This window comes from Papio anubis, chromosome 4 (genome assembly GCF_008728515.1).
Source record: "Papio anubis isolate 15944 chromosome 4, Panubis1.0, whole genome shotgun sequence".
Lineage (NCBI taxonomy): Eukaryota > Metazoa > Chordata > Mammalia > Primates > Cercopithecidae > Papio > Papio anubis.
Window position 1 is genome coordinate 145,198,314 of NC_044979.1, and position 28,000 is coordinate 145,226,313.

Sequence of the window (28,000 nt, forward strand, 5' to 3'; positions counted from 1 at the left end):
CTTCTGCCTCAGCTTCTTGTAAAATATGGAGCCCTGATATCTATTCAAAACAGTTCCCAAGGATTCAACCTGTTTCTACAACTCCTACTGACTGGCTGTAGTTCCAGCAGGCAGATTGATCTAGCCAAGCATAATGTTGCTAGGTTATACTTCTGTTCACCTAAGCTCAGGTTTTGTCTGTTATCTCAGCCCTTAATGGTACAGGGGTTTTTTGTTTGTTTGTTTTTAAACGAGCACTTATGTAATATTCACTATATACCAGTCACTGTTCTAAGAGCTTTAAGAGTATTAAATAATCTTCGTAACTCCCAGGAACTAGGCACTGCTGTTAGACCCAATTTACTGATGAGGACACTGAAGCACAGAGAGGTTAAGTAACTTGCCCGAGGTCACACAGCGAGTGAGTGACGGAGCTGTGATTCAAACCAAGCAGGGTGGCTACCTCTTTGATCACTGTCAAGTTAATTTCTACACACTTTAGCTTCTGCCCCCAAAATGGGCATTCCCCTGTTCCAAACTCCCTGGCCCCAAGTTCCACAGCCCAAAAGCAACCACTGCCAGACTTTTGTTTTTGTTTGAGACAGAGTTTCACTCTTGTTGCCCAGGCTAGAGTGCAATGGCATGATCTCGGCTCACTGTAACCTCCACCTTCCGGGTTCAAGCGATTCTCTTGCCTCAGTAGCTGTGATCACAGGCATGCGCCACCACGCCCAGCTAATTTTGTATTTTTAGTGAGATGAGGTCTCACCACGCCACCACGCCTGGCCGACTGTCAGATTTTTTAACCATGTGATCTGGTATTTGCCTCTGTGTGGGCCATTCACTTCTGATTTCTCAGCTCCAAACCCACCTTTCCACACTATTCTCTGCAGACTGGCCTTGGAGACCCCTTTGCCAGCTGACTCCTCATTCAAACCTGTCAATGAGCAGCCACAGGAGACTGGAGGGCGGGAGAAGGGGCTTTTCCCCATTGCCACTGTTGCAGCCCATACTGAGCTCCAGGAACAGCAGCCCTGTAGCCCCTAGCTGCTTCTGCACTCTCAGGGCAAGTCGACTATGCCACTCAAAGTCTCTGGTAGCTACCAGGTGGTGCCACCTGCTCAGACGCCTGAGCCCAGCTCAGAGGGGCTGTATTCCCAGGGACTGGTTCCAAGAGTCTCAGCCTCTTCCCTTCTTTCCCCCCGCCCTAGAGAAGGAAGCTGCTTCCTGAAGTTTCTAGCTCTGGTTACATCCTTTCTGGTCTTCCAGGCTTTCCAGAAATCAATACCATGTGTTAAATCTCTCTGTTGAAATACCTAGTATGGTTTCTGTTTTCAGATATAAATATCTGAAAGTCTTCTCTCTGAACCCATTCCATTTCTTCAGAGACAGCTCCCCGGCTTCTAAACTGTGACATAAACATCAGTTGCTGGTATCTGGGGAAGGACAGCAGAAAACAGGGTAGTGGCCCCACCATTCAGTCTGCAGACTTCTCCTCTCAGGTCCTCACCTCCCACTCTGCTACACCTGGCATTTGGAGTACGGGGTCGTCTTTCTCAACTTCTCCGCTGAATAACTATTTGGTCCCGGGGAAGCAGGAGAGGTGGTGGCAGGAAATGGCACAGAGTTAGCTGGCGACTGTGCTGTGCGTACACTTCCCACCACTCCGGCCACTTTGCCCTGCCCCTTGCCCACCACCCCCGCCAACCACCTGTCCTTGAGCCCATCCAGGGTACACGGGTAAATTGATCTGCAGGCTCTCTGCCTGCAACAGTCCTCGTTCTGCTGGTCAGCTCCTGTGCCTCCAAGTGCTTTCTATCCTGCAAAGGTCTTATAGGCCATCTCATCTACGGCCCACTGCTGCCTCCTCTCCAATCCCTTTTCCCTCCTACCTCACACCTGATCTTCTTCTCTATCATTTTCATGGGGTTTCAGGAGGATGAGATGATACAAGTGCAGAGTTAATGCTCCATGTTTGATCAGAAGTTAGATACACTTTTTCAACCTGTCACCACTTTTCTCTTTTAATTCCCAAAGTATGTACACGTGACCAATGTTTCTAAAATAACCTAACACAGAAAGCCCCATTCAAATAACTAATTTTAAGAAGGGTTGCTTAGGAACACTTATTTACATCTGTAAAGTAGTAAGAAGGGTTGCTTAGGAACGCTTATTTACATCTGTAAAGCAGTAAAAGCAGCTACAAGTGGAATTACTTTCCCCGCTTACTGGACTTCCCTAGGGCCAATCTATTTCATTCTTTCAGGCTCTGCCCTTGAAAAACAATATTATCATATCTTGTATACGGGCAAACTCTGCTCCCTCAGAAAACAGCTCATCAGCCATGGCATTTGTGCCAACCAATGACAACCCATGCTCAGGGAACGGGGGAAGCCCCTGCAAATAGTCCTATTCTACCTCTAAATCCCACCCCAAGCCCGGGTCGTCTTCTCAGGACTGAGCAGGAGACTCACGCAGCCTACAGGGTCAGGCCTGAATTCTCTCTCTTCTCTGGGAACTGGGAGACGCAAGGGCGATTGGGTAGCACTGCTTGACACGCCATACAAATGACCTAAAGCAAGCTTGCCCAACCCGTGCACGGCTTTGAATATGGCCCAAAACAAATTCATAAACTTTCTTCAAACATTACAGGATTTTTTTTTTCTAGCTCATCAGCTATTGGTAGTGTTAGTATATTTTATGCGGGGCCCAAGACAGTCGTTTTTCCAACGTGGCCCAGGGAAGCCAAAAGATTGGACACCCCTGACCAAAAGGTATAGGAATAATGGCGTCAGAATCACACAGCATGCAGAATTCTAATTCTTTGCCTTCGGGAGATAATCGCACTTCAAATGCAGACTGGGTGGCAGATATCACAGAGAGACTTGTTCTCCCCCACCTCATCCCCTCTGCACAGACCCTCCGGCCTGGCAGAAGCTACAAAGCGCAAGACTGCATTTCTCAGACTCCTTGTGGAGTTTCACACACTGACCGCACACCCTGTTGCGGGAAATGGAGGGAGATGCAAGGGGAGACCAGGTTTCTGCTGTTCTTCCGACAAGCGCACCCATGAGGGTGTCTGGTGTCGGCAGCAGTGGCCACTCAGAAGTGTCGAGAGGCGGGGACGCTGCTGTAGAAGCTGGTGCCCGGGCACTCTCTCCTGGAGCCAGCGGACGCAGAGTGGCTTCCTGCTGCAATCGAAGCAGAGGGAGTGAGGTCCCGGGCCGGGAGGTGGGGCCGCAGCTTTGAGACTGTCCACTCCCCGGCGCACAGGAGGTCTTTGGCATGATTCTTAGAGTTACTCCCAAGAGCCTGCCCTGCAGTCCTCCCACTGCCTCTCTAAGAAACTAACTCTCCTATTCAGTTCCTTTCTCTTCAGACTTCTGAGAGTGGCTTCTGTGCCATCCGCATGTGACACTGACAGCCACACAGACTCCAGCGGTCCTGAGGTAGAAGGGCCCCAATGAAACCATGTCTTATGTTGAAATGCTTTCATGCAGAACTTCACAAAGCTACAGAACAGGTGAGGGACAGCAGAGAGAGCTGACTTGCTACACTTCTGCCATGCAGGTCAACTTCAGAGAGGTTTTCAGACAGCATCTCCGAGTTAACTGTTTCGTGGTGACCTGGCCAGTATTCTATAAGGAAAGGACAGGTAGGGCTCGGGCCAGCTGAAAAAAACAAAAAGAAATGATCATTCAGAGGAATGATACTTCGTATTTATAAAAAGGTACTTCAGGAATCACTTAGATACAGAAATTGAGGAGAAGGGATTTTTATTTTTATTTTTTTTAATTTTTAAATTTTTTTTTTAAACCAATGCCATTAGTTTTTCTAGAATTGCCCTCAGTTCCTATCGGTATTTACCTCTTTTCACACAGGTTCATCTCTAGGGTAAGCTCAAGTGAGAGGAACACAGCATGTGTACAAGGCTCCAGTGTGATCAGTTTCATCATGTTGCTATGCTCTGTCACCCTTGCCTTTCTGCAAATGAAAGAAGTATTTTATTTGTGCTTTCCTGAGTTAATCAGAGTTTAGATGCTTATGTATAGAGAAAAGAATTTTGTCAATTATAATTATCATTCAAACAATGCCAGGTAATTAGGTGGGAAAAAGGAGAAAGACTAACGGCAATAGTACACTAGAGAAAAGTTTTCTTTATGGGATTGATTTTGTGTGTGTGTGTGTGTGTGTGTGTGTGTGTGTGAGAGAGAGAGAGAGAGAGAGAGAGATTTCAATAGTAAGTCTTTTCTGGAATAAAGAATTTTAATGACACGAATATATTGTCAAGTCTCATTTCCTATTTGCAACCTGAAAAGCAAAACAATGTTTATGTCAACCACCACTAAAATGTATGGGGACAGATGTCTACCGATTCTGTTTGTGCAGAGGAAGAGAACGATGTTTATACTCTATTTCTTCTATTTGCTTTGATATCTGAAAAGATGCGGCGGAGCTCCAGTAATATGACTTTTACATGGATTAGTGTGTTGGTAGGGGTGTGGAGGAGCTGGAGGATCCCAAAGGAGTAGTAGGGTACCAGCTGTAGAGTAGTACTACCTATGTGTATTCCCCAAAACTTGTTTTAAAAAGGAAAACTGTAAAGCCCAGGCACAGATAATAGTTAAAGCATGCCTCTTTTCTCCCTCTAGCCCTAACACAAACATCCATTTCATCAGAGACAGAAGGACCAGAGAACGTACTCACTGTATAAAAATTCATCGGTATTAAGGCAAATAGGCTGTACTGCATGTCAGTCCATCCACTGAGATGCAGAACTAACTTGATTAGTCAGAAGACATCCAGTGCTGTCTTTGCATTTTTATCTGTGTCCCTGTACGTGGAGAGGCTTATAAGAGTATTAACTATAACCTTCTCTCTCCTTATTTGTTTCACAATGTATGACCGTCGCTAGGCCAGGATTTAAGGTCCTGAACACAAAACTAACTGGTATGTTTTTAGGTGAGAAAGAGGAGAAAAGCTACAAAATGCCCTGTAGGAAGTCTGTTTCAATTAATATCACATATTCCTCTATTCTAGAGTGAGAATTCACTAGAAAGCTGTGATTAACTCTGCAACAAGTGGAAAACAGAGATTACTGATTATGCAGGAAGATAATAGCTATAAAAGGGGGCTGCACTTTAAGTCATCCAAGACATGCTTCTGTACAGTATATAAATGCTTTTGACAAGGATGGAAGAAGGGAAAGAGTAAAAGAGAGAAATTAACAGACAGAACCCTAAAGAGAAGAACAAAGCAGGAGTACTTAAGGAGAGCACTTCTTCTCTCTCTACTTCACTGCAATCCCAGCTTTTCCTATGTTCAATGAAACCACATTTGTGTTACCTATATGACCACAACTGCATTATTTGACAAATCCAGAAAACAAGATCCATAACCTAATAAAAGTAAGCAATCGCTAAAACTGTCAATTTGAAATAAAGACCACATTTGCTCAAGGAATATTTATCTTACTATTTTGCATGGGGGAAAAAGAGATAATTTCACATTGAACAGGATGGTGATGTGACTGACAGCAGAAGCAACCACTCTCAACCAAGATCTGCTTTTGTCATGCTTGGGACCTTTTTAAGAGGCTGTCTTTTTTCTCACTCTTCATACTTTGAAGTTAGAAGTTTTATAATCATGGGCAAATGTTTTTAAATTAAATGCCTAAACTTACTAAGTAATTTCCCAGATATGTTCAAATTTCTTCCCCCTTTCTATCCAGTAGACAGTTACTTATAAAGCAGTTACACCAATAGTCTGTTAAGAAAATAATTGGCCGGGCGTGGTGGCTCAAGCCTGTAATCCCAGCACTGTGGGAGGCCGAGGCAGGCCGGATCACGAAGGTCAGGAGATCAGAGACCATCCCTGGCTGACCACAGGTGAAACCCGTCTCTACTAAAAATACAAAAACTAGCCCGAGGTGGTGAGGCCTGTAGTCCCAGCCTTCTCGGGGAGGCTGAGGCAGGAGAATGCGTGAACCCGGGGAGGCCGGGCTTGCAGTGAGCTGAGACCCGGCCACTGCACTCCAGCCTGGAGGCGACAGAGACTCCGTCTGAAAAAAAAAAAAAAAAAAAAAAAAAAAAAGAAAATAATTATTTAATTTGAAATGTTTTCCTATATTTTCTCTTCTGTTTTCACATGTCCTAAGCAGTCCGGCCTCCTCTTTTTAAAATCTTTGAAAAAACTTTTTAATTGTAAATTGACAATTCACAATTGCATAAATGTATGGGGTACAAAGTAATGTTATGATCGATGAATAAAATGCACAATAATTAAATCAATCTCGTTAACATATCCGTCAGCTCACATATTTAATGATTCTTATGGTGAGAACATTTAAAATTTACTCTCAGACATTTTGAAGTGTACAATTCTCTGTTATTAACTACATTCACCATGCTCAGCAACAGAACTAAAAAAAATATTCCTCTTGCCTGAGACTTTTTTAACTCTTCGACCATCACCTCCCCATTCCCCCTACCCTCCAGCCTCAATAACCATTATTTTACTCCCTGCTGCTATGAGTTATTATTTTAGATTCACAGATGAGTGAGATTGTGTGGTATTTGACTTTCTGTGCCCGGCTTATTTCACTGAGGATAATGTTCTCTGATTCCATCCATGCTGCTGCAAATGAAAGCATTTCCTTCATTTTTAAGGATGAATAGTATTCCATTATGTGTAAGTACGTTTTCTTTACCCAGTTATCTGTTGATGAACTCTTTGGTTGATTCCATAACTCAGTTACCGTGAATAACGCTGCAGTGAACATGGGCGTGCACACAACTCTTCAACAAACTGATTTCAAATCTTTTCGGTAAATGCCCAGAGGTGGGATTGCTAGATCATATGGTAGTTATATTTTTTGTTATTTGAGGAATCTCCACATAGTTTTCCACAATGGCTATACTAATTTACATTTCCACCAACAGGGTTCCCGTTTCTTCACATCCTGGTCAACACACGTTATACAGTCTTTTTGAAAAGTTATTCTGACAGGTGTGAAATGTAGTTTCTCATTGTGGTTTCAATTTGCATTTCCTTAGTGATTGCTGATGTGACCATTTCTTCATGTATCTGTCAGCCATTTGTATGTCTTCTTTTGAGAAATGTCTATTTCATTCCCTTGCTCATTTTTTTAATTAGATTTTTTTTGTATTCTTTCTATTGAGTTGTTTGAGCTCCTTATATATTTTGGATATTAACCCCTTATCAGATGTATGGTTTGTAAATATTTTTTCTTACTCTATAGATTAGTTTTACAGTCTCTCATCTTATATTTAAGCCTTTAATACATTGAGTTGATTTTTATATTAATATATGGTGTGAAATAAGAATCCAACTTCATTCTTTTGTGTATGGATATCTAGTTTTCCTGAAGTAATTTATTGAAGAGGATATCCTTTTCTTATTGCATATTCTTGGTATAATACCTTTGTTGAAAATCAGTTGAATGGGTCAGGCATGGGGGGTCATGCCTGTAATACCAGCACTTTGAGAGGCTCAGGGAGGAGTCCTTTGAGGCCAGGAGTTTGAGACTAGCCTGGGCAACATAGGGAGACCCTTTCTCTAACAATAAAGAAGAAGAAAAATAAAATAAATTTAAATCATATGCTTGGGTTCATTTCTGGGTTCTCTAGTCTGTTTCATCTGTTGATGTTTCTTTTGGCCAGTCCCATGCTGTTTTAATTACTACAGCTCTGTAGTATAGTTTGAAACCAGGTAGTATGATGCCTTCAGCTTTGTTCTTTTGCTCATGATTGCCTTGGCTATTTGGGAGTATTTTTGTTTCTACACAAATTTTAGAATTGTTTCTTCTATTCCTATGAAAAATTATGCAGTTTTGATAAGAATTGCACTGAATTGGTAGGTTGGCTTTGGTAGTATGGCTATTTAACAATATTAATTCTTCCAATCCATCAACATAAAATATTTTTCCATTTATTCGTATCTTCTTCAATTTTTTAATCAACATTTTATAGTTTTCAGTGTAAAGGTCTTCACTTCTTTGTTTGAATTTATTCCTAAGAATTTTTTGTAGCTGTTGTAAATGAAATTGTTCTCTTGATATCCTTTTAGATAGTTCATATTGTTAGCATATAGAAATGCCACTGATTTTTATGTGTTGATTTTGTATCCTGCAACTGTAATATATTCATTTATTAGTTCCAACAGGGTTTTTTTGGTGGGGTCTGTAGCATTTTCTACATATAAAAGATCATGTTATCAGCTAACAGTGACAGCTTCGCTTCCTCCTTTCCTATTAGGATGCCTTGTATTTATTTTTCTTGCCTAACTGCTCTGGTGAGGACTTCAATGCTATGTTAAATATAAGTGGCAAGAATAGGCATGTTTGGCTATGTTAGAGGAAAGGCTTTCAATTTTTCACCATTGAGTATAATTTTAATTGTGTAGCTTCTCATGTATGGCCTTCATTGTGATGAGGTCCACTCCTTCTATAACTAATTTGCTGATAATTTTTATAAAAAGATGAATTTTTGTCAAATGCTTTTTCGGCATCTAACAAAATGAGCACATGGCTTTTGCCCTTCATTCCATTAATGTGATATATCACATTTATCGATTTGTGTATGGTGAACCATCCTTGTATTGAAGAATAAATCCCACTTGATCATGATGAATGATCCCCTTAATGTGTTGTTGAATTCAGTTATTATTTTGTTGAGAAATTTGCATCTATGTTCATCAAGAACACTGACCTTTAACTCTGTTTCTTATAATGTTCTTGTTTGGCTTTGGTACCAAGGTAATGTTGGCTTTGTAAAAAGATTTTTGGAAGTACAGACAATTCCTGACTTATAGGAGTTCAACTTACAATTTTTCAACTTTACAGTGATGCAAAAGCAACACACACTAAATTCAAATTTTGAATTTTAATATTTTCCTCAACTACTGATATGCAGTATGATACCCTTGTGTGAGATATTCAACACTTTATTGTAAAATATAAATATAAATTCAGCACTTTGAATATACCATCTTGTTCTTTCCATGTCTGCATAGCTTCTGCTGAGAAATCCACTGATGGTAGTATTGGTACTCCTTTGTATATGAAGTATACAAAGGAGTCTGAATTAGGAAATCTGAATTAGGAGGATGAGAAAAATGGTCTCACTCTGACCACACTGCCCCTTCCCATCTCCCAAGTTGGCACAGCGCCAGACTGAGAGGATTTTCCTGGACCAACAGTTTCTGCAGCAGGGAAAGAGAACCAGAGGCAGTCATCCAGTGATGCTAATGTTCCAGGATGCTTCACAAGAAGCCCACTCTAGTCTCACCTCATAGGAAACACTAGGAGAAACAGCTGCTCTCGGAATTTTTGTCTTTGATTTTTGATAATTTCATTACTATGTGCCTTGGTAAACTCTTCTATGGGTTGAATTTGATTGGAGAACTCTGCTTTCTGTACTTGGGTTGATATGATTTGATATTTGTCCTCTAAATCTCATGGTAAAACTGTGATCGTCATTGTTGGAGTCAGGCCTGGTGGGAGGTGTGTGCGTCATGCGGACAGATCCCTCATGAATGGCTTACTGCCTCCCCATGGTAATGAGTTCACATGAGATCTGGTTGTTAGAAAGAATTGGAGACCTTTTCCGGTCACCTCTTGTTCCTGCTCTAGTGATGTGAGACAAGTGCTTCTCCTTTGCCTTCTGCCAAGATTGTAAGCTTCCTGAGGCCCTCACCAGAAGCAGATGCGGGTACCGTGCTTTCTGTACTGTCTGCAGAACCATGAACGCATGAAACGTCTTTTCTTCATAAATTACCCAGTCTTGGGTATTTCTTTATAGCAATGCAAGAACAGCCTAAAACATGGGTATTGGCATCTGTTCCTGTATCAGAGAAGTTTTCAGCTATTATTTCTTTAAATATGCTTTCTCATGCTTTTTTCTCTCTGTTGTCCTTAATTCCCACTATACGAAAGTATGATCTCTTGACAGTGTTCATAACTCTCATAGGCTTTCTACATTCTTTATCGTTCTTTTGTCTTTTTGCTCTTCTCGATTATTTCAAATGTTCTGTCTTCCAGATCACTAATTCTTTCTTTTGCTTGACAGTGTCTTCTACCAAAGCTTTCTATTGAATTTTTCAATTCAGCCACTGTATTTTTCATCTCTAAGATTTCTGTCCTTTTTAAATTATTATTATTTATTGTTTATATTTTTGGTCAAATTTCCTGCTTTGTGTACTGTTTTCTAAATTTCATTCAATTTTCTATCCATAGATTCTTGTAGTTCACTCACTTCTTTATGAGTACTATTCTGAATTCTTTGTCAACCATTTCATAGATCTCCATTTCTTTGGGGTCTACTATTGAAGCTTTATTAGTTTTCTTTGTAGGTGTCACAATTCCCTTGATTCTTTGTAATCCTTGTGTTACCTGCACATTTGAGAAGACAGTCCCCTTTTCTGGCCTTTACAGGTGTTCTTTGACAGGAATAGATTTCCACTATCTCATCTAGACTGTGATTCTGGAAGGGCCATCCGGTGATAATCCTGGACAGGCAGAGCTTAATGTGAGTTTACAACTTAGTTGGGCTGCTTCTCTTGCTCTGATGTCAGGTGCAGTTGTGGGCCTGGCTTCCCTATTTGATGAGATTGCTGGCTGAGTACTGCAATGACTTCTGGTCAGGCCAGTTATAGGATGTATTCCTTGGCCACTATTGATATTTACCGTTGGGCAGGGCTATAGGCTGTTCTCTGAGGTTAGTGGAGTCATTGCTTGGGACAAGCAGACAAGAGGCTATGTTCCTTAGAAAATTCATGATTCAGGATTTCCTCACTGTCAGGGTGGAGCTATGAGGTGGGCTTTCGACTGAGCTGAGTGGCTGTTTGACCTCCTGGTCAGGCAGGTCTAGCCTCTATGCTTCTCTGAAATCCATGAAGGTGGGAGTCTCCCTGCCTGGTGGAGTCACTGGGTGGGCTTTTGGGCTGAGTGGAACTACTGCTTGGCTTCCTAGGTAAAGCTGAACTAACCTCTTCATTTCTCTGAAATCTGTGGAGGTGGGAGTCTCCCTGCTAGGGTGGGGTCATTGGGCAGGATTTTTGGTTGAGGAGAGCTGCTGCTTGACCTTCTGGATCAAGCAAGACTAGCCACTGCATTTCTCCAAAATGCCAGGAGGTGGGAGTCCCTGCCTGCACAGGGTGGTTGGGTGGGCCTTTTAGCTAGGTGGAACCACAGCTTGACTTCTTGGGTCAAGCTGGTCTAGCCCTTTGCTTCTCTGAAATGGGAGGAGGTGAATATCTTCCAGCCTGTGCAGGCTTGTTGGGTGGGCTCTGGGGGTAGCCAGGGAGAACAGCATTCTAGGAACTCAGACTAGGTTGAAATTCCTACCATGTTAATGAAGGCAACCAGCTCAGCTTTGCATGTGGGTTATGAAATTGGCTGGTATCTGCTATTGGGAGCCACAGCTGCCAGAAACACAGAGGTACCTCTAAGATCCATGTGCTGGTAACCATGACCTCTGCCTCCTTTCTGTTTCTACCTGACCCTAGGCACTGTGGCCAAGCTGTTTCTCTTAGTGTTTCCTATGAGGTGAGACTAGAGTGGGCTTCTTGTGAAGCATCCTAGAACATTAGCATCACTGGATGACTGCCTCTGGTTCTCTTTCCCTGCTGCAGAAACTGTTGGTCCAGGAAAATCCTCTCAGTCTGGCGCTGTGCCAACTTGGGAGATGGGAAGGGGCAGTGCGGTCAGAGTGAGACCATTTTTCTCACCCTCCTAATTCAGATTTCATTCAATTATGCAGACCACACAGGTTTCTCAGGCTTGTTTCCAAGTGTTGACATTTTCAAAAAGATATTCTAGTCTGTGGACAGCTGTAAGTTCACCTTTTTGTGTGTGTGGGGTCAGGGGAGTAGAGACTGAGGCTTCTGATTCTACTATCTTGCTTATATCATGCTCATCATCTTAGTTTTATTATTTTTTTCAAGATTTTGATTTAGTTGCAGATTATTTTCATTTTAAATAGTATTAGAGAAAAGGAGAAGCAATATAAAGATCATCAATATACAAATAGGAAAATGGTTTTCCAATCATGGATGTTTAAACATAAACAGGTCAGATTTGGTTAAATTTGTCCTTGATTTAAAAAAAAAATGGGTTACTGGCTTTGCCACAGTACTTCACAAACAAAAATCAACTACTATTCAATGTCTCCCATCTGTCTCAGAATACGTTGTCACTCTGGTAGCTACAACATAGAAGACAGAGCTGCCTTGCTCTTATCCACTCAAGAATGGGGATTTATTGCAGGCCATTTTTAAACTACTCTAGCCCTAATGTAATTGCTTTCTGAAGCGTAGGAGAGACAACTTGGCCAACTCCAGCTCTGTATACAATCTATTCAGAATTTCTTGGACCAGATGGTATACCTAGTCCTAAAGATAGTGTGTTTATTTTTTCATATCAATCAATTTAAAATAATATAATCAGAAAAGAAACTCTGCAGAATTCTTAGCCAAATGATAAAAAAAGGAACATCCATAATTTAATACTGCCTTTGTTAATTTCATTTTACTCTAAGGCATTCAATTAAAGTATCATGCAATAAAAGCTGCTGCTACAATGGAATCTCAAATCCTATTAAGTGTCAAGAATGTTAAACCTACAAAACTAACAGATTCTTTAGTCTGAAACCATTTAGGTACTTTATAGTGCTGCCAGCCAGTCTCCCACCTGAATAGTGTTTTACTGGAAAGGCAGTCTATAATGTGTAATCATTGAAGTACTTTGAAATCGACCCCACAGGGCCCTTCAACCTTATTCAGTTTACATTAAATAATTATGAACTCATCATTTTGTTTAAGCTTATGTTTAAAGTCAGCCATTCCGCCAAGTCTACTCTGCTAAGATTAAATATATTTTAGTTTATGGAACATGGTGGATTCACGTTTGGTCTAAAAATACTTCAACCTACTATAAGCATATGCGAAGTACTTTCGCTACAATGAAATACAAAACATACACTTATGCTGTCAGTGCAAAAATATAGATGTGTGCAGGCAGTCTGGTCAGATCTGTAGATATAACTGTTAGATGAAACAAAAACATTCTCTGGGTCTATTTGCCAGATGTAAAAAGATAGAGAATATGAACTTTAACCCAGACACTTAAGAAATCGTGCAATGGGAAATAGCATTTCTCGAGGAGGCTTTTTGTTCAAAGCCAAAACATTTAACAGAAGCATTAGTTTTAAAATCTAAGCCATGAGGGCATTTTCTAAAACATAGTATCACCTTTCTTTTTAATGCTGACATATTTTCTTTAGGAAACTACTATTAAAATATAGACTAATATTAGTTAGGAAAAGAAAAAAAAAAACCTCCAGCTTCAGATGAACTTTCTTTCTTAATAAGGAAAACAAAAATTTGCGTAAAGGTGGGAAGGCTTTCATTTTATACATTACAGGTTGCTACAAGATGGGAGACACGATGGCATGGGAAATGCATTGCTCTACTTGATTTTTATGGGCAAAAAAAAAAATGTTACTCTGTCAGAAAGGAAGGGAAGACAATAATCAACAAAAACTTCAAATTACTTATGTAAAAAAAAAAAGTCATGTTAGAAAATGTCAGCGGCCAAATCACAATGTCCATCATTCCCTGCTGATCCTTTCTCAGCACGAAGCTGTGGCTTTTATTGTTTATAATCAGGGGAGAAGAAATAAGAAAAGGACCATGTCTCCTTTTGTAGTTGCCATGTATTTTTAGCAACACTTTAAGGACGACTTTCTGTAAAGTCCCTAAGCTTATGATAATGATTGCAAAGTAAGATATAGATGTGCGGTGTGGTGTGGCATGGGAAGTTTTAAGCTGGTGGTCAATCAAAAATATATGAATACCCACCCTGGACTCACAGCTACATATCACACCAGTAGCTAAGAGGGGACACTGTTGGCAGAGGGGGCTTAGGTCCCTTAGAATCCTGCTGCTGGGCACATCAGGAGGAATGCTGTGGCAACCTGAGTACAAGGACACAGGCCTGGGTTCTGGTTCCAGCTCAGCCACAGGTTGGTGAATTCCCATCAGAAAATGTTTCCTCATCTGTAAAATGACAACCATCCTACCGACCCTGACTATCTCACAAGGTGAGGATCAAACTGGATTATATGAGTAAACACTTGGACAGCCATAAAGTCTTCCTCAAACATTCAACTATTTGTAAAAAGGCTTAGGAATATCTATTAAGCAGGATGCCAATAAGGGCAAATTAGTGCACTGCATCTGAATATCAAGGCTGGAACAAAAGTCACTTGAAGTTCAAACTCGCGTTCTGCACAGGTCTGCAGTTAGAGCATACATTTTATGTCTCAAGTGTCTTCATCATAACAAAGTTTATAGCCCTACAGTGACACCTTTATCTCATCCAATGTAGGTGCCAAGGGGGTTGAGAGTAAAATCAGAAAGAATGAGTTACAAAATAGATTTTTAGAGAAAAATATCATCACAATTACCAGTGAGGAAGCAGGTGTCTGAGGTGCTAGGATAGAACAGAGGTGAACCTGTGAGCAAGTGTGTGTGGGAGTGGAAACAGATCTTTCTTCCTGGATCACAGTCCGTGGAGGTATACACCGCGCTCTATGATACAGTTCTCTTCATGTTACCATGGAGATTTTCAGAAGTTTCACTATATGGTAGTTATGCAAGACTACTGCCTGACAGTCTCAGGTCACTGTAACAAAAACAAGGTCAATTTCTGTTAAATGTCCTTTCTCGATTCATCCTTGTCCAGGAAACTATTCTATTGGCATGCAATTTGAATTTGAGTATCTACTGTATTTCTTCCAGTAAAAAAAAAAAAAAAAAAATCTTCTTTTCTTGTTCCTAGTGGTTGTTGTTTTTTAGGTCAGTTACCATAGACAGTGATGAACAACTATCACCCAGAGTGACAGCTTAACCTGCATGTTTTCTGCATAGTGGTTTACACATATTCACATACTATTTTCATTTATGCCTCACAACAAACCTGTGAGATAGGTGGGGAAGACATACATCCAAAATATATTACACAACAACGGGATCTGATCAGGTTCATAATATTGAGCCAGAAATGTCAAATGTGATTGAGAAATCTGCATAATTTGTTCTGGTAACAGAGGCCTTAAGTGATCAAAACACAAATCTGACAGAATAGATTTTCGGCATGCAACTGGGAAGTAGAATGTGGGTTCAGTGCATATGAAAAACAAACATCTTTGCAGTGTTCCCAAGGCCCTCTGTATACACATCTATTATTGTCCTTTGCACACCGAATTGAAAATGTCTGCTTATAAGTTTCTCTCTCCTGAAGACAGACAGCTCCTCCAAAGCAAATGCAACTCATTCATTCATTAACTCACACTCAGTCATGTATTCATTCAACAGATAGTTACTGATCACACAGCATACGTGAGTTGCTATCATATTTCTGATTCCAGTGTCTGGCACTCTACCTGATGCATCGTAGGTGATGAATGAAGAATCCTGTGGATAACACAGGGTGGGAAATACATTACACATGATAAGGATCACAGATAGGGACTGGTGGAAGATTCACTTGTTTTGAGAATCAGTGCAACTACTGGTCACAAACAACTTGTAGGAAAGAGAGTCAAGACTTTATCAAATAATTCTTTCATTTAAAGAGGTACTAATAAATAAAAATGGTATGAAAGGGTGATTTAGAAACATCGGTGTGAATGACCAGGTCAAGCACCTATGTGTCAGAGCTGGAGATAACGTCTGGCCTGGGAAACAGCCTTCAAATAGTGAGGGGAAAAAAAAAAAAAAAAGGCTTTCTTTGAAAGTTGAAAAGGCAACCAAACAAAGCCACAATCTGCTGCAGGTAAAATGTAAAGTATTAGACCTGTATTTACTGAAAACCAATAGCACATTCAGAACGACCCAGGTAATTCAAAAATCGCCAGCTGAGCCTTTCTGAAGGTGATTTTCTCCAGGAACTGGTGTGGGGCAGCACAAACAGGGCTCCCAGTAAGCTGACCCTGCCGCTGACTGGCACTGAGGCACTGCCCAGCCTTCACAGGTCCCCGGCAGATGTGCCCTCCACAGACGACCCACCACAGAAGCAAAAGACTTCCCTCACAGGAATGCATGAGTGTGATAATTTAACAATCCCAATTAGAAGTAGTCTCATCATGGTTTGTCAGACTTGGAGTTGCTATCATTATTTCTGATTGGAGGATCACGGTTGTCTGGATACTAATACCACAAATTTAAAAAGGCTGGACAAAGAGTAACATTCAGGAGAAGATCATAAAGCCTAGAAAAATACCTCCAAATTCCACAATTATTTTTTTTCAAGTTATAGAAATGATCCAGAGGATGATTCTGGGAAGATGGCAGAGGAGAGAGAACCAGGAGTCTGTATTCCCACCTGGACAACAATTGCACTGGCAGAGTCTGTCCAGTATAACTATTTTGGAACTCTGGAGGCTACTTAAGGCTTGTAACTTCCAGAAGAAGGCTTGGACACTAAATTGAAGTTATTTTCAGTTAATTGCAGCTTTTGGCATAATAGAGCTATCTATCCCACACCTCAGCCCCATGGCAGGCAGCTGTGCACATGCTCCTGGAGCAGCTTGGCATACAGTTTGCAGGAGTCTTGGTAGGCAAAAAGGACACTGTCCTCCAAAAACCAGACATCTGTTCTTATCACTGATTGCTGCTTTTGATCAAGAGATGCAGACAAAGAGGCCAGTGGCCACTGTTGCTGCACCTTCCCCCACTGTTGCAAGCCTCCACCAACCACCTAAAGTGACTTCCGTGAGATTTAAAAGGCCAGTATTCTTTTATCCCCTAATTTTCTTCTTTTTCTTCTTTTGGGAACCAGACATTGAAGACTAGGATATTCAAAAGCAACTGCATATATGAGGAAAATTAGGAAGTGACTGTTTATGCCCAGCAAAAAGGCAGAGGCTCAGAAAAGACCCGAGAAGACTTGACGTATACACCTTAGGCTGATCTATGGCACAGTAACAGCCTACAACCAGCAAAACAGAAAACAAAAATAGCAAACTTTGGATAAGGGGGAAATCTGATTTCCAGATTACTTCATTAGATTCAAACATCCACTTTCCAATAACAACAAAAAAATCACAAGGCATACAAAGAAATAAGAAAGTATTACTCATTTAAAGAAAAATAAATAAATAAAACAGTAACTGTCCCTGAAAAAGACCTGAGGGCAGATATACTGGACAAAGACTTTAAAACGACTGTCTTGAAGATGCTCAAAGAAATAAAGGCAGATGTGGAGAAAGCCAAGAAAACAATGTTTGAATAAAATGGAAATATAAATAAAGATAGAAAACCAAAAAAGAAACCAAAAAGAAATTCTGGAGCAGAAAAGTAAAACTGAAGTGATAAATTTACTAGAGGGATTCAAAAGCAATTTTAATGAGGTGGAAGAAAGAATCAGTGAATGTGAAGATAGGGCAAAACAAAACAATCTCAGGAATAGAAAGAAAAAAGATTGAAGAAAAGCGAACAGAGCATAAGGGACTTGAGGGGCACAATAAAGAGGACAAACATATGTGTTATGGGAGTCCTAGAAAAACAAGAGAGGGAGAAAGAAGAACAGAAAGAATACTTGAAGAAATAATGGCTGAAAACTTCCCAAATTTGAGGAAAGATGTGAATACAAAACATCTAAGAAGTTTCATAATCTCTAAGTAGGAAGAACTTTAAGATATCCACATTGAGACTCATTGGAATTAAACTTCCCACAGCCAAATACAAAGAGAGAATCTTGAAAGCAGTGAAACAGAAGTGACTCATCATGATACATGGGATCCTCAATAAAATTATCAGCAGATTTCTTATCAGAAAATTTGAAAAAACAAAAGCATAACCCTGTAACCAAGAATCTTACAGCTAGGAAAATGGGACTTCAAATGTGAGGGTGGAATTAAGACTTTCCAGATAAATGAAAGCTGAGGGAGTTTGTTACCTGTAGACTGCTCTGCAAAAAATGCTAAAAGGAGCCCTGCTGGTTGAAATGAAAAGACACTGGATAGTAACTTGAAGCTGTATGAAGAAATAAAGATTTCAGTAAAGGTAAATACATAAGCAATTATGAAAGCTAGTAATATTTTAGCACCAGTTTGTAACTCCACTTTTTTTGTATATGATTTAAGATGCTAATACATTTAAAAAACAAACAAACAAACAATTATTAGTCAAAAGGTAGTATCATTGTAACTTTGGTTTGTAACCCCACATTTTGCTTTCTATGTCATTTAAAAGGATAATGCATTTTTTTAAATTATTGATGTTTTTGGACATATCATGGATGTGATTTTGTGACATCAATAACTGAAAACAGACAGTGGGAATAAAGATATAAAAGAGTAGCATTTTGTATAACATTGAAGGTCAGCTGGTATAAATCCAAATTAGAGTATCTAACTTTAGGATACTAAATGTCATCTGCATAGTAACTACAAGAAAAACAGATGTGGCCGGGTGCGGTGGCTCACACCTGTAATCCCAGCACTTTGGGAGGCCGAGGCGGGTGGATCACGAGGTCAGGAGTTTGAGACCAGCCTGACCAACATGGTGAAACCCTGATTCTAGTAAAAATACAAAAATTAGCCGGGCGTGGGGGCGGGTGCCTGTAATCCCAGCTACTCAGGAGGCTGAGGCAGGAGAATTGCTTGAATCCAGGAGGTGGAGGTTGCAGTGAGCGAAGATTGCACCATGGCACTCCAGGTTGGGCAACAGAGTGAGACTCTGTCTTAAAAAATGAAAAGAAAAGAAAAAAGAAAAACAGATGTAGAATATTTAAAAAACGAAAAAAATTCAAACATTTCACTACACAAAATCAACTGAACACAAAAGAAGACTAATGAAGAAAATGGAGGACCAAAAAAGCAATAAGGTATATAGGGGGAAAAAAAAACAAACAAAAAACAAAAAAACAGCAACATGACAGAAGCAGGTCCCTCTTTATCAGTCAGCCTTATAAAGGAAGGAAAGTCTGACACGGGCTTCGATACAAATGAATTTTGAGGACATTACGCTAAGTGAAAGAAGCCAGTCACAAAAAGAGAAATACTGTATGATCCTATTTATGTGAAGCACACGGAGTAGACAAACTCATAAGACAAAAAGTAGAAGGGTGGTAGCCAAGGGCTCAAGGAAGAAGGGAATTAGGAGTTACTGTTCAGTGGATATAGAGTTTCAGTTTTGCAAGATGAAAAGAGTTCTGGAGATGGATGGGGAGGGGTGACGGTTATATGATACAAACGTACTCAATGGCAGTGAAGTATACATTCAAATATGGTTAAGACAGTAAATTTTTGATGATCTATATTTTACCACATTAAAAAAAACTGGAAAACAAAGCTACACACTTGTAAAAGGACAACTGAAAAATGCAGAAACATGTCGAGAAATAATCTGGAAAAAATACCAATATCTGAGAAGACAAAGCATATTTCCTTCCATATGGATGGCTTCAAAAATTAAATCCATCCTGTGAATCAAAGAGAAATGATTTGGATGTCAGTCCCTGTAACCAACGTCCAGATAGGTTAAAGATATTCAGAACCCCAAGAGATGAACTCAGTCATACATATGGGCGACAATGAGGGTGAAGTAAGTTTATTATAAAAATGGCCTTGATTCTTTATGCCCCCCTGTACCTATGCTTTTTGCAATATGAATGTGAAATTCCTGCCATCAGGAAGCACATCCTTTCCTCTCCTCTTGACTCTGGGCTGATCCTGTGACTTGCTTGGGTTCACACGATACAGGTGAGGTGATGGCTTGCCAACCCCAAGCTCCAATTCCAAGAGACCTTGTGTACTTCCACACTCTTCTGGATCTCTGCAACCACCACATGGACAAGCCTAGGCGGGCTTGCTGAAGAATCAGAGACCACATAGGAAGAGCATGACTGTGCCAGCTGAGACCATGCTAGATCAGCCCATAGCCAGTTGATCAGCAGAGCCACCTATTTAACTTTCAGCTGAGCATCAATTAGGGTGAGGGATAAACAAAGCCAAGACAAGAAAAAGCACCCAGCCAACTCAGAGGCTCATGAATAATAACACATGCCTATTGTGGACAAGCAGGAAAACTGGCTAGGGATCCTAGAACTGGAGGAAGATAGCAATAAAGCATGTTACCTTCCTTTCCTCACTAACAGAAGAAAGTAAGCCAGGCCTGGTATCTTCTAACCCCTAACCTACCATAGAAGGTAGTCCAGGCAGGCTCATCCCTTACCTGAATTGAACAGGAGTCCTACTGACAACAGAAGGTAAGCCTGGAAGCACAGGCAAGGGATCAACCAACTGGGAGTCCACTGAGAACCAGCAGACAGAAGGACGTTCCTTCCTCACTAAACATGAGACTCTCCTCACCAACACACACATGGCAGCTGGGCAGCCACAGCAAGGGATACTCTCCACAACAAGCGCCCAGGCTGGGAAGCCTCTCTTCTCCACTCACACGTTGCTGGTGACAATGTAAAATGGTACAGGCACTCTGGAAAGCAAGTTTACTATTTCTTAGCAAACTAACCATATAGCTGCCACACAATGCAGCAACTACACTCAGATTTTTATTTCAGATAAATGAAAACTTACATGTATGTAAAAACCTGTGCATGAACATTCACAGAAGCCCCAAACTGTAAATATCCCAGGTGTCGTTCAATGGGTGAATGGCGAAACAAACCATGGTACCTCCACACCGTGACATGCTACTTAGCAATACAACTGAGTGAGTTATTAATACATATTGCCATTTGTATGGACGTTAAGGGAGTTACACTGAGAGGGAAAAACCTCAAATAGTTACATACTGTATGACTCCATTTAGAGAATATTCTTGAAATGACATAATTACAGAAATGGATACAGTCCAGATACAGAATGGAGACTGTAGTAGGGATAGGTGAACTTACACATGTGGTCAAATTACATAGATCTAAATACATACACACATGGGATCTCTCTGTATTACTTATTGTACTTACTATACCATACGTACAAGTAACACTGAGAAAATCTGAGTAAGTCTAGTGGACTTCATCAACGTCCATATCCTGGTCATGATATTCCAGTGCAGTTTTGCAAGATGCCACTGCTATGGCTCGAATATGTGTCCCCTCCAAAACTCATGTTGAAATTTAATTAATACCCAATGTGGCAGTACTGAGAGACCGGACCTTCAAGAAGTGATTGGGTCACAAGGGCTCTGACCTCACGAGTGGATTAATCTATCCATGGATTAATAAATTAATGAGTTGATGGATTAATGGGTTATCATCAGAGTGGGACTTGTGGCTTTATAAGAAGGAGAGAGACCTGAGGTGCCAGGCTCAGCCCTCCTGACTATCTAATGCCCTGCCCTACACCTCAGGACTCTGCAGAGAGTCCCCACCAACAAGAGGGCTCTCACCACATGCAGACCCTTGACCATGGACCTTTCAGCCTCCACAGCTGTAAGAAATACATTCCTTTTCTTTATACATTACCCAGTTTCAGGTATTCTGAGCAACAGGAAATGCACAAAGAGAATCACCACTGCAGGAAACTGGGTAAAGGGGTACATGGGATCTCTCTGTATTACTTCTTAAAAGTGCATGCAATTCAATAATTGTTTCCAAATAAAAAGTCTTATTTCAAAAGCTCTACTGTACAAAATTCAACAAAGGTTTCAGGGCGCCAAGAGAACCATTTTACAGATGTTGCCCAGCACGCCTATAGATTTGGGTCATAACAGAGCAAGACCATCAGGAGTTTACGAATTCATAAGAAAGTGCTTCATTCTGCTCTGCATTCCTACAGCAAGTCTACCAAACAGGATCCAAAGGAGTGGGGAGGGGAAGCCGAATAGAAAATGACAATTTGGGTCATGGAGAGGGTAGAATGAGAAAGGGACTTCAGAGGAATAGACACGGGAGTTTCAGGAAGTGTGAAGCATTGGTGACTATTTCTGGTCAATTTCTCAGTGTTGAGCATAAACGTGTATCCATAGCTGTGTGCCAGAGCTTTAGGCTGTACCCGATGCACAGTTTGAAAACGTCTGACAATATGTGAGAATAGGCATGTAATTTACTCCAGTCAGCTGGTGGCACTGGAGCTTCCAAGAAGCAATTCTAAGACATTCCAAATGTAAAGCACATGCCTGCACCATCCATTCAGACCATCAGACACAGTCTTAGGAACTGCTGCTGAGCCGAGAAATGCTGAGGGCTTAACAATAAAGACTTGTCTATTTAATGAAATGCTCTTTGAGGTTACTGATTTTTATTTAATTTCCTTGAAGTTTAAGGTTCAAGATGATAATGCAACATTTCACCGGCATGCTCCATCGGCTGTATTTACCCATGACAATACTGTCCTTGGGTTTTGGGGACCTTCACACTCTGCTTTCTGCGGGTTATGTCTATTATGCTCTTGCATGTCCTTCAAACCAACAGTTTTTCTGTTGAAACTTAGGTGGTAGAGGAGAGGTATGTTTGCTGTCTATCATAGTCAAAGCTGCTTTAAAGAGAACAGTAAATGCAATTAGAAAGCTGGTTGCTAAACTACCAACCAGAAGAATAAATGGCATGTTAAGGGTCATCCCTATGACAATCAAGAGGCTGGGGTTGTGCCATGTTTTTGCCTCTTATTTGCTGTGTGGCCTTAGAAAGATTAATGCCCTGCTGGTTTCCACATGTGTGAACAGGGGTGAAAGTAACAGCACCTACATATCAGAGTTATGAGGATTAAAATGGGGATGGTAATGTAAATGGCTTAAGATAGTAACTGGCAGGCCAGGCGCGGTGGCTCACGCCTGTAATCCCAGCACTTTGGGAGGCCAAGATGGGCGGATCACAAGGTCAGGAGATCGAGACCATCCTGGCTAACACGGTGAAACCCCGTCTCTACTAAAAAATACAAAAAACTAGCCGGGCAAGGTGGCGGGCGCCTGTAGTCCCAGCTACTCAGGGGGCTGAGGCAGGAGAATGGCGTAAACCCAGGAGGCGGAGCTTGCAGTGAGCTAAGATCCAGCCACTGCACTCCAGCCTGGGAGACAGAGCAAGACTCTGTCTCAAAAAAAAAAAAAAAAAAAAGATAGTAACTGGCTCAAAGTAAGTGTTCAATAATCATCTCTCTTTGCTTTGGGAGAGAGTCATTTTCTGATAATCAATGACCTGCATAATACTTTGTTGTACTGTTTTTTGTGTGTGTTTCCTTCCAAACCATCCCTAAGGTTTCTTTGTGTGTGTGTTTGCTTGCTTTTTGAGGCAAAATACCATCATTAGATAATTAAGAACACAGACTTGGGACTCAGACTGCCTAGGTTCAGATCCTATTTCCCCTCCTAGTTACATTACTAAATATCTCAGTGCTTCTGTCTCCTCATCTGTAAAGTGTTGAGAAGGATACTACCTACCTCTGAAAATTAGTGGGAGAATGGAATGTGATGGCACATGTAAAGTATTTACACCAGATCAGTGCCTGGCATAGAGTAAGTCTATGTAAGTGTTAGCTATCATGAATTTCATTTTGTGTTAAAATAAGCAATTACGATAAAAATATGAAAGAGAAAAAACAATTTTTTTTAAAGCCTTACCATGTTCTCACACTGTAAAGTCTCTCATCCCATGGGCTTTCAGGACCACTCGGCACTTTGTTTATTTGTGTGTTCTTTTTCACAGAATCCCAGGCTGCTTTGCTCACTCCCCTTAGCAACAATTTCAAACTTTCTCCCCTTAGTCCCTGGGTCAACTCACCAAAGGCAGTCCCAGAGATCAAGTGTCCCTCTGCAGTCACGACTCATCTTCTGACTCTACCCGAGGGCCTGTCCCTCCCTCCACAGTCACCTCCAGGGGTCAGCCCTCCAGTGTGTGAAGTCCACTGCCTTCTCCTCTAGATGCCTTAGAGAAGGATCTCCCCTAAGATGCCCATTCTATTCCATGCTCATTCAAACTTCCCCCAGCCACATACATACTCCCTACTTCCTTCCTATCTCTTCATTCCTCTGGCTTTTCCTACTAAGATTACTAATATGCTCCTAATTTTCAAATCCAAATAGCTACGAAAACCCAATGCTCTATATAACACTGCTACTTCTCTTGTGTGGAATTTAAATAGAACCATTTTTGGGCATATGGTTAAAATGACAATGCCATGAGCTCACTCTAAGGAGTGTGAATTACTCATTTGCATCTTTAATTCCAAAGTATCCACATCTAATAGTCAATATATACTTGTTGACTATTAAGAAAACTAATTCCAAAAAATTCAGAGGAACAAGTCCTAATCTCATCATTTGTTCATATTTCTAAAGCTGTAATAGCTACTACTACTATTAGCTTTATATTTATTATTTCTGAAGCCATAATAGCCAATAATAACCAAAAGCTACTCTTCACAGATCTCTTACTAAAAGCTTACTAAAAGTACTATTCTAAGTATCTCACGTTCCATCTAATAGTTACAAAAACCATATTAACCAGGTACAATTAGTAGCATTAACTAGGTACAATTACCCCATTTGCTAGATAAGAAAACTGAGGCATACATGGAGTGACTGGTGTGGGGGAGCCAGATTAAAAATCAAGGTAGTCTAACTTCAGAGATCTCATTTTTAGTTATTTTCCCCAAAGTGAAAATGAGTGAGTATACTTCGCAATTAATAACGTTTGGATCATTTTCTTGGAATAAAAGAACTTCTTGAGATATGAATTTAGAAAGTGTTGGCCGGGCGCGGTGGCTCAAGCCTGTAATCCCAGCACTTTGGGAGGCCGAGACGGGTGGATCACGAGGTCAGGAGATCGAGACCATCCTGGCTAACATGGTGAAACCCCATCTCTACTGAAAAATACAAAAAACTAGCCAGGCGAGGTGACGGGCGCCTGTAGTCCCAGCTACTCGGGAGGCTGAGGCAGGAGAATGGCATGAACCCGGGAGACGGAGCTTGCAGTGAGCTGAGATCTGGCCACTGCACTCCAGCCTGGGCGACAGAGCAAGACTCCGTCTTAAAAAAAAAAAGTGTTAAGAATGAGAAAAATGGACACTTTGCTCATTTAATATTAACTCATGCAAATGAGATACTGTGAAGATATGAATAACATCCTCTGTGAATTAATATTCAAATTTTCCTCTATAAATTAATATTCAAATTTGCATATTCAAATTCAAGATGTCAATCCTCAAACATGAAGTTTCTACCCATCACCAAAAATTTTGGTCAACTGGCCAGAAATGTCATCTCTTGGGAAAATGCCATTTGTAAAATAAATGATACACTTATTAAAAGCATGTTCTTGTGAAGCAAATGATTAATTCTTTGTATTATAATGTTATTGCTCCCAGGTTCTGTATCTCATCGAGGATGATGAGATCAGAAGGGAATAAATACTCTAAAATATGATCTAAAGAGGTAGTCTGAATCCTGTTGGACTCAATGTTCCCCTGCTTTTTAACAGCTAATATTTAATAATGCCTTCTTTAATCCCCTGAAATAGAATCCAGATAAAACAGCCAGGCTTTTATATAGAATTTTAAAAAAATCAATATAATGTCCTAACAGTGATGTAAAGGAGAAACCAAAGAAGGCAATTCATAATGACTCTGAATTTCAATATGTAAATTCTGAAGGCTGACTACACTGAAGGCATAATGAAGTTGTTAAGATGCTTCCACCTTTGTATCACGAGTATGTCTGAGTGTAGAAACAGAAGATTAAAAGCTATTCCATGGGAAAATACAGGAGAACAAAAGAGCACGGATAGAGGTGGACACTAGAACAAGAACTAGCGTTAGAAGGAAAGAAAAGGAACAAACCATTCGCCACAGCACAGGTGAATCTTACAAGCATAACGTTGAATTAAAGAAGTCAGACATAAAAGAACACACTCTGTTTCCTTGCATGTGAGATTCTTAGATGGAGAATAACAGTTACCTTTGGGGTCAGGGTGGTAAGGATGCAAATATTGTATTTCCCTATCTACATGGCATTTTCATGGATATTTTAAAATTCATTGGTGGTATATTCATACAACGGAATATTGTTTATTGATAATAAGGAACAAACTACTAATATATGGACGCATCTCAGAAACATTATCCTGAGTAAAATAAATACCAGATTTTTTTTTAAAGCCACACACTCTCTATATAATCCGTTTATATTGTTCTAGTATGAGCTAAACCACTGATTCTCAAATTTTTTGGTCTCAGTATCCTTATACAGTTGAAAAACTATAATTATTTTAAAAAACCCCAAAAAGTTCTGCTTTATGTTGTTATATATATGTACATTTACCATATTATATTTTATACTGAGATACTTAAGAGATTCATAATTCATTAAAAATGACAATAAACCTTACATATTAGAATATATAACATGTTTTATGAAAAATAATACTTTCCAAAACAAAAAAAGTTAAAAGAATGGCACTTGTATATTTTTAAAAATGTCTTTAATGTTTAGTTTAATAGAAGACAGATGGATTTTCATATCTGTTTCTGAATTCAATTTACATATTAAAATACATATTCATGATGAATTACTTTTATTTCTCCTTTATATCAAAGCTAGAACATTATATTGATTTATTTTTAAAAATTGTACGTTTAGGATGATTATTTTACTTATTTATTTATTTATTTTTTTGAGACACAGTCTCACTGTGTGGCCCTGGCTAGAGTGTGGTGGCGCAATCTCAGCTCACTGCAACCTCTGCCTCTCGGATTCCAGCAATTCTCTTGCCCCAGCCTCCCAAGTAGCTGGGATTACAAGTGCCACCATGCCCAGCTAATTTTTGTATTATTAGTAGAGGTGGGATTTCACCATGTTGGCCAGGATGGTCTCGAACTCCTGAGCTCAGGTGATCTGCCCACCTCGGCCTCCCAAAGTGTTGGGATTACAGGCATGAGTCACTGTGCCCGGCCTAAGATGGTTATTTTAATCCATGAATTTCATCGCAGGAAAATAATAGGGCTATGATTAAATATTTGTTGTAAAAAAAAAAAAAAGGGGGGGGGGGTATTTTGTCCAGTAGGATGGAGAATGCTGTCTTAGATCATGTTTTAAAGTATTCATTCTTTCCTCAGCTCATCATCCTCACTTAAATAATGAACCCAGGAGCAATACTACAATGCAAGAAATTACTGTAGCATCTGAAAACCCCCATTCATAAGAGAATGAGATAGAAAAGGGAAAATACCAAAGCAGTATTATAAAAATACGAGTATTATAATAACACTACTCATAGCTTTGACCCCCATGGTCCCCTGAAGGGTTTCCGGACCATCCACAAATCCCCATACCACCGCTGTACTTTCTATGGCAAAATTTTTCAAAATTGTGGTTTCCTTTTCGGTTAGGGTTAGGTTTGACTGGGAAGGGGCATGAGAGAACTGTCTGAGGTGACAGTGACATTTCATACCTTAATGAACTTATAGGACACAGATACATACATTTGTAAAATCATGTGAGGAGCATTTATATGTTAGTTTGTTCTTTATTATTGGTAAATAATATTCCAATGTATGAACATGTCATGAATGAATTTTAAACTATACACTCATGAAAACACCATCTAGACAGAGATATAAAATATTTGCATTCTTACCACCTCCCCTAAAAAGGTAACTGTTATTCTGGCATCTATGAATCTCATGTGAAAGAAATCATAAAAATATGTGTTTTATGTTCAATATTTTATGTTTCATATTTATGCATTTTATTGTGTGCAAATTTTAGCTTAACAAGTAAACACACGTAACTCTAATGATATGCATGGTGAAGTGTTTAGGGACAACGTGTACTGATGCCTACAGCTTTGAAAGGTATCAAATAAGATGGACTGGTAGAAGAATGGAGGGATATGAAGATGTATAGATATGATGAAGTACCTGTAGCAAAATGTTCATTGTAGAATCTAGGTGGTGAGTAGAAGGATGCTCACTTTACAATGCTTTCGGTTTTTCTGTACGTTTGAAAATGTTTATAATAAAATGTTGAAAAAAATGATGGA

At 40.1% G+C, this 28,000-nt stretch overlaps 1 protein-coding gene across 6 annotated transcripts in view; it reads right to left on the reverse strand.

Annotated features, from left to right (window-relative positions):
• Positions 1-28,000, reverse strand: part of SDK1 (sidekick cell adhesion molecule 1) — a 653,438-nt gene that overhangs the window by 474,375 nt on the left and 151,063 nt on the right. Inside the window, exons 1-3 of one of the 6 annotated variants that reach the window (XM_031665632.1) lie at positions 3,847-5,794; positions 1,872-3,650; positions 1,296-1,415 (exon numbers count right to left, since the gene is read on the reverse strand). The exons of 3 other annotated variants lie outside the window; for them this stretch is intronic. In XM_031665632.1, coding sequence (XP_031521492.1) covers positions 1,296-1,402 — 107 coding nt within the window. In that variant the 5' untranslated portion in view covers positions 1,403-1,415; positions 1,872-3,650; positions 3,847-5,794. Of the gene's footprint in view, positions 1-1,295; positions 1,652-1,871; positions 5,795-28,000 lie in introns of those variants that run through there. 2 more of the 6 variants (XM_031665631.1, XM_031665630.1) reach the window with 2 other exon arrangements.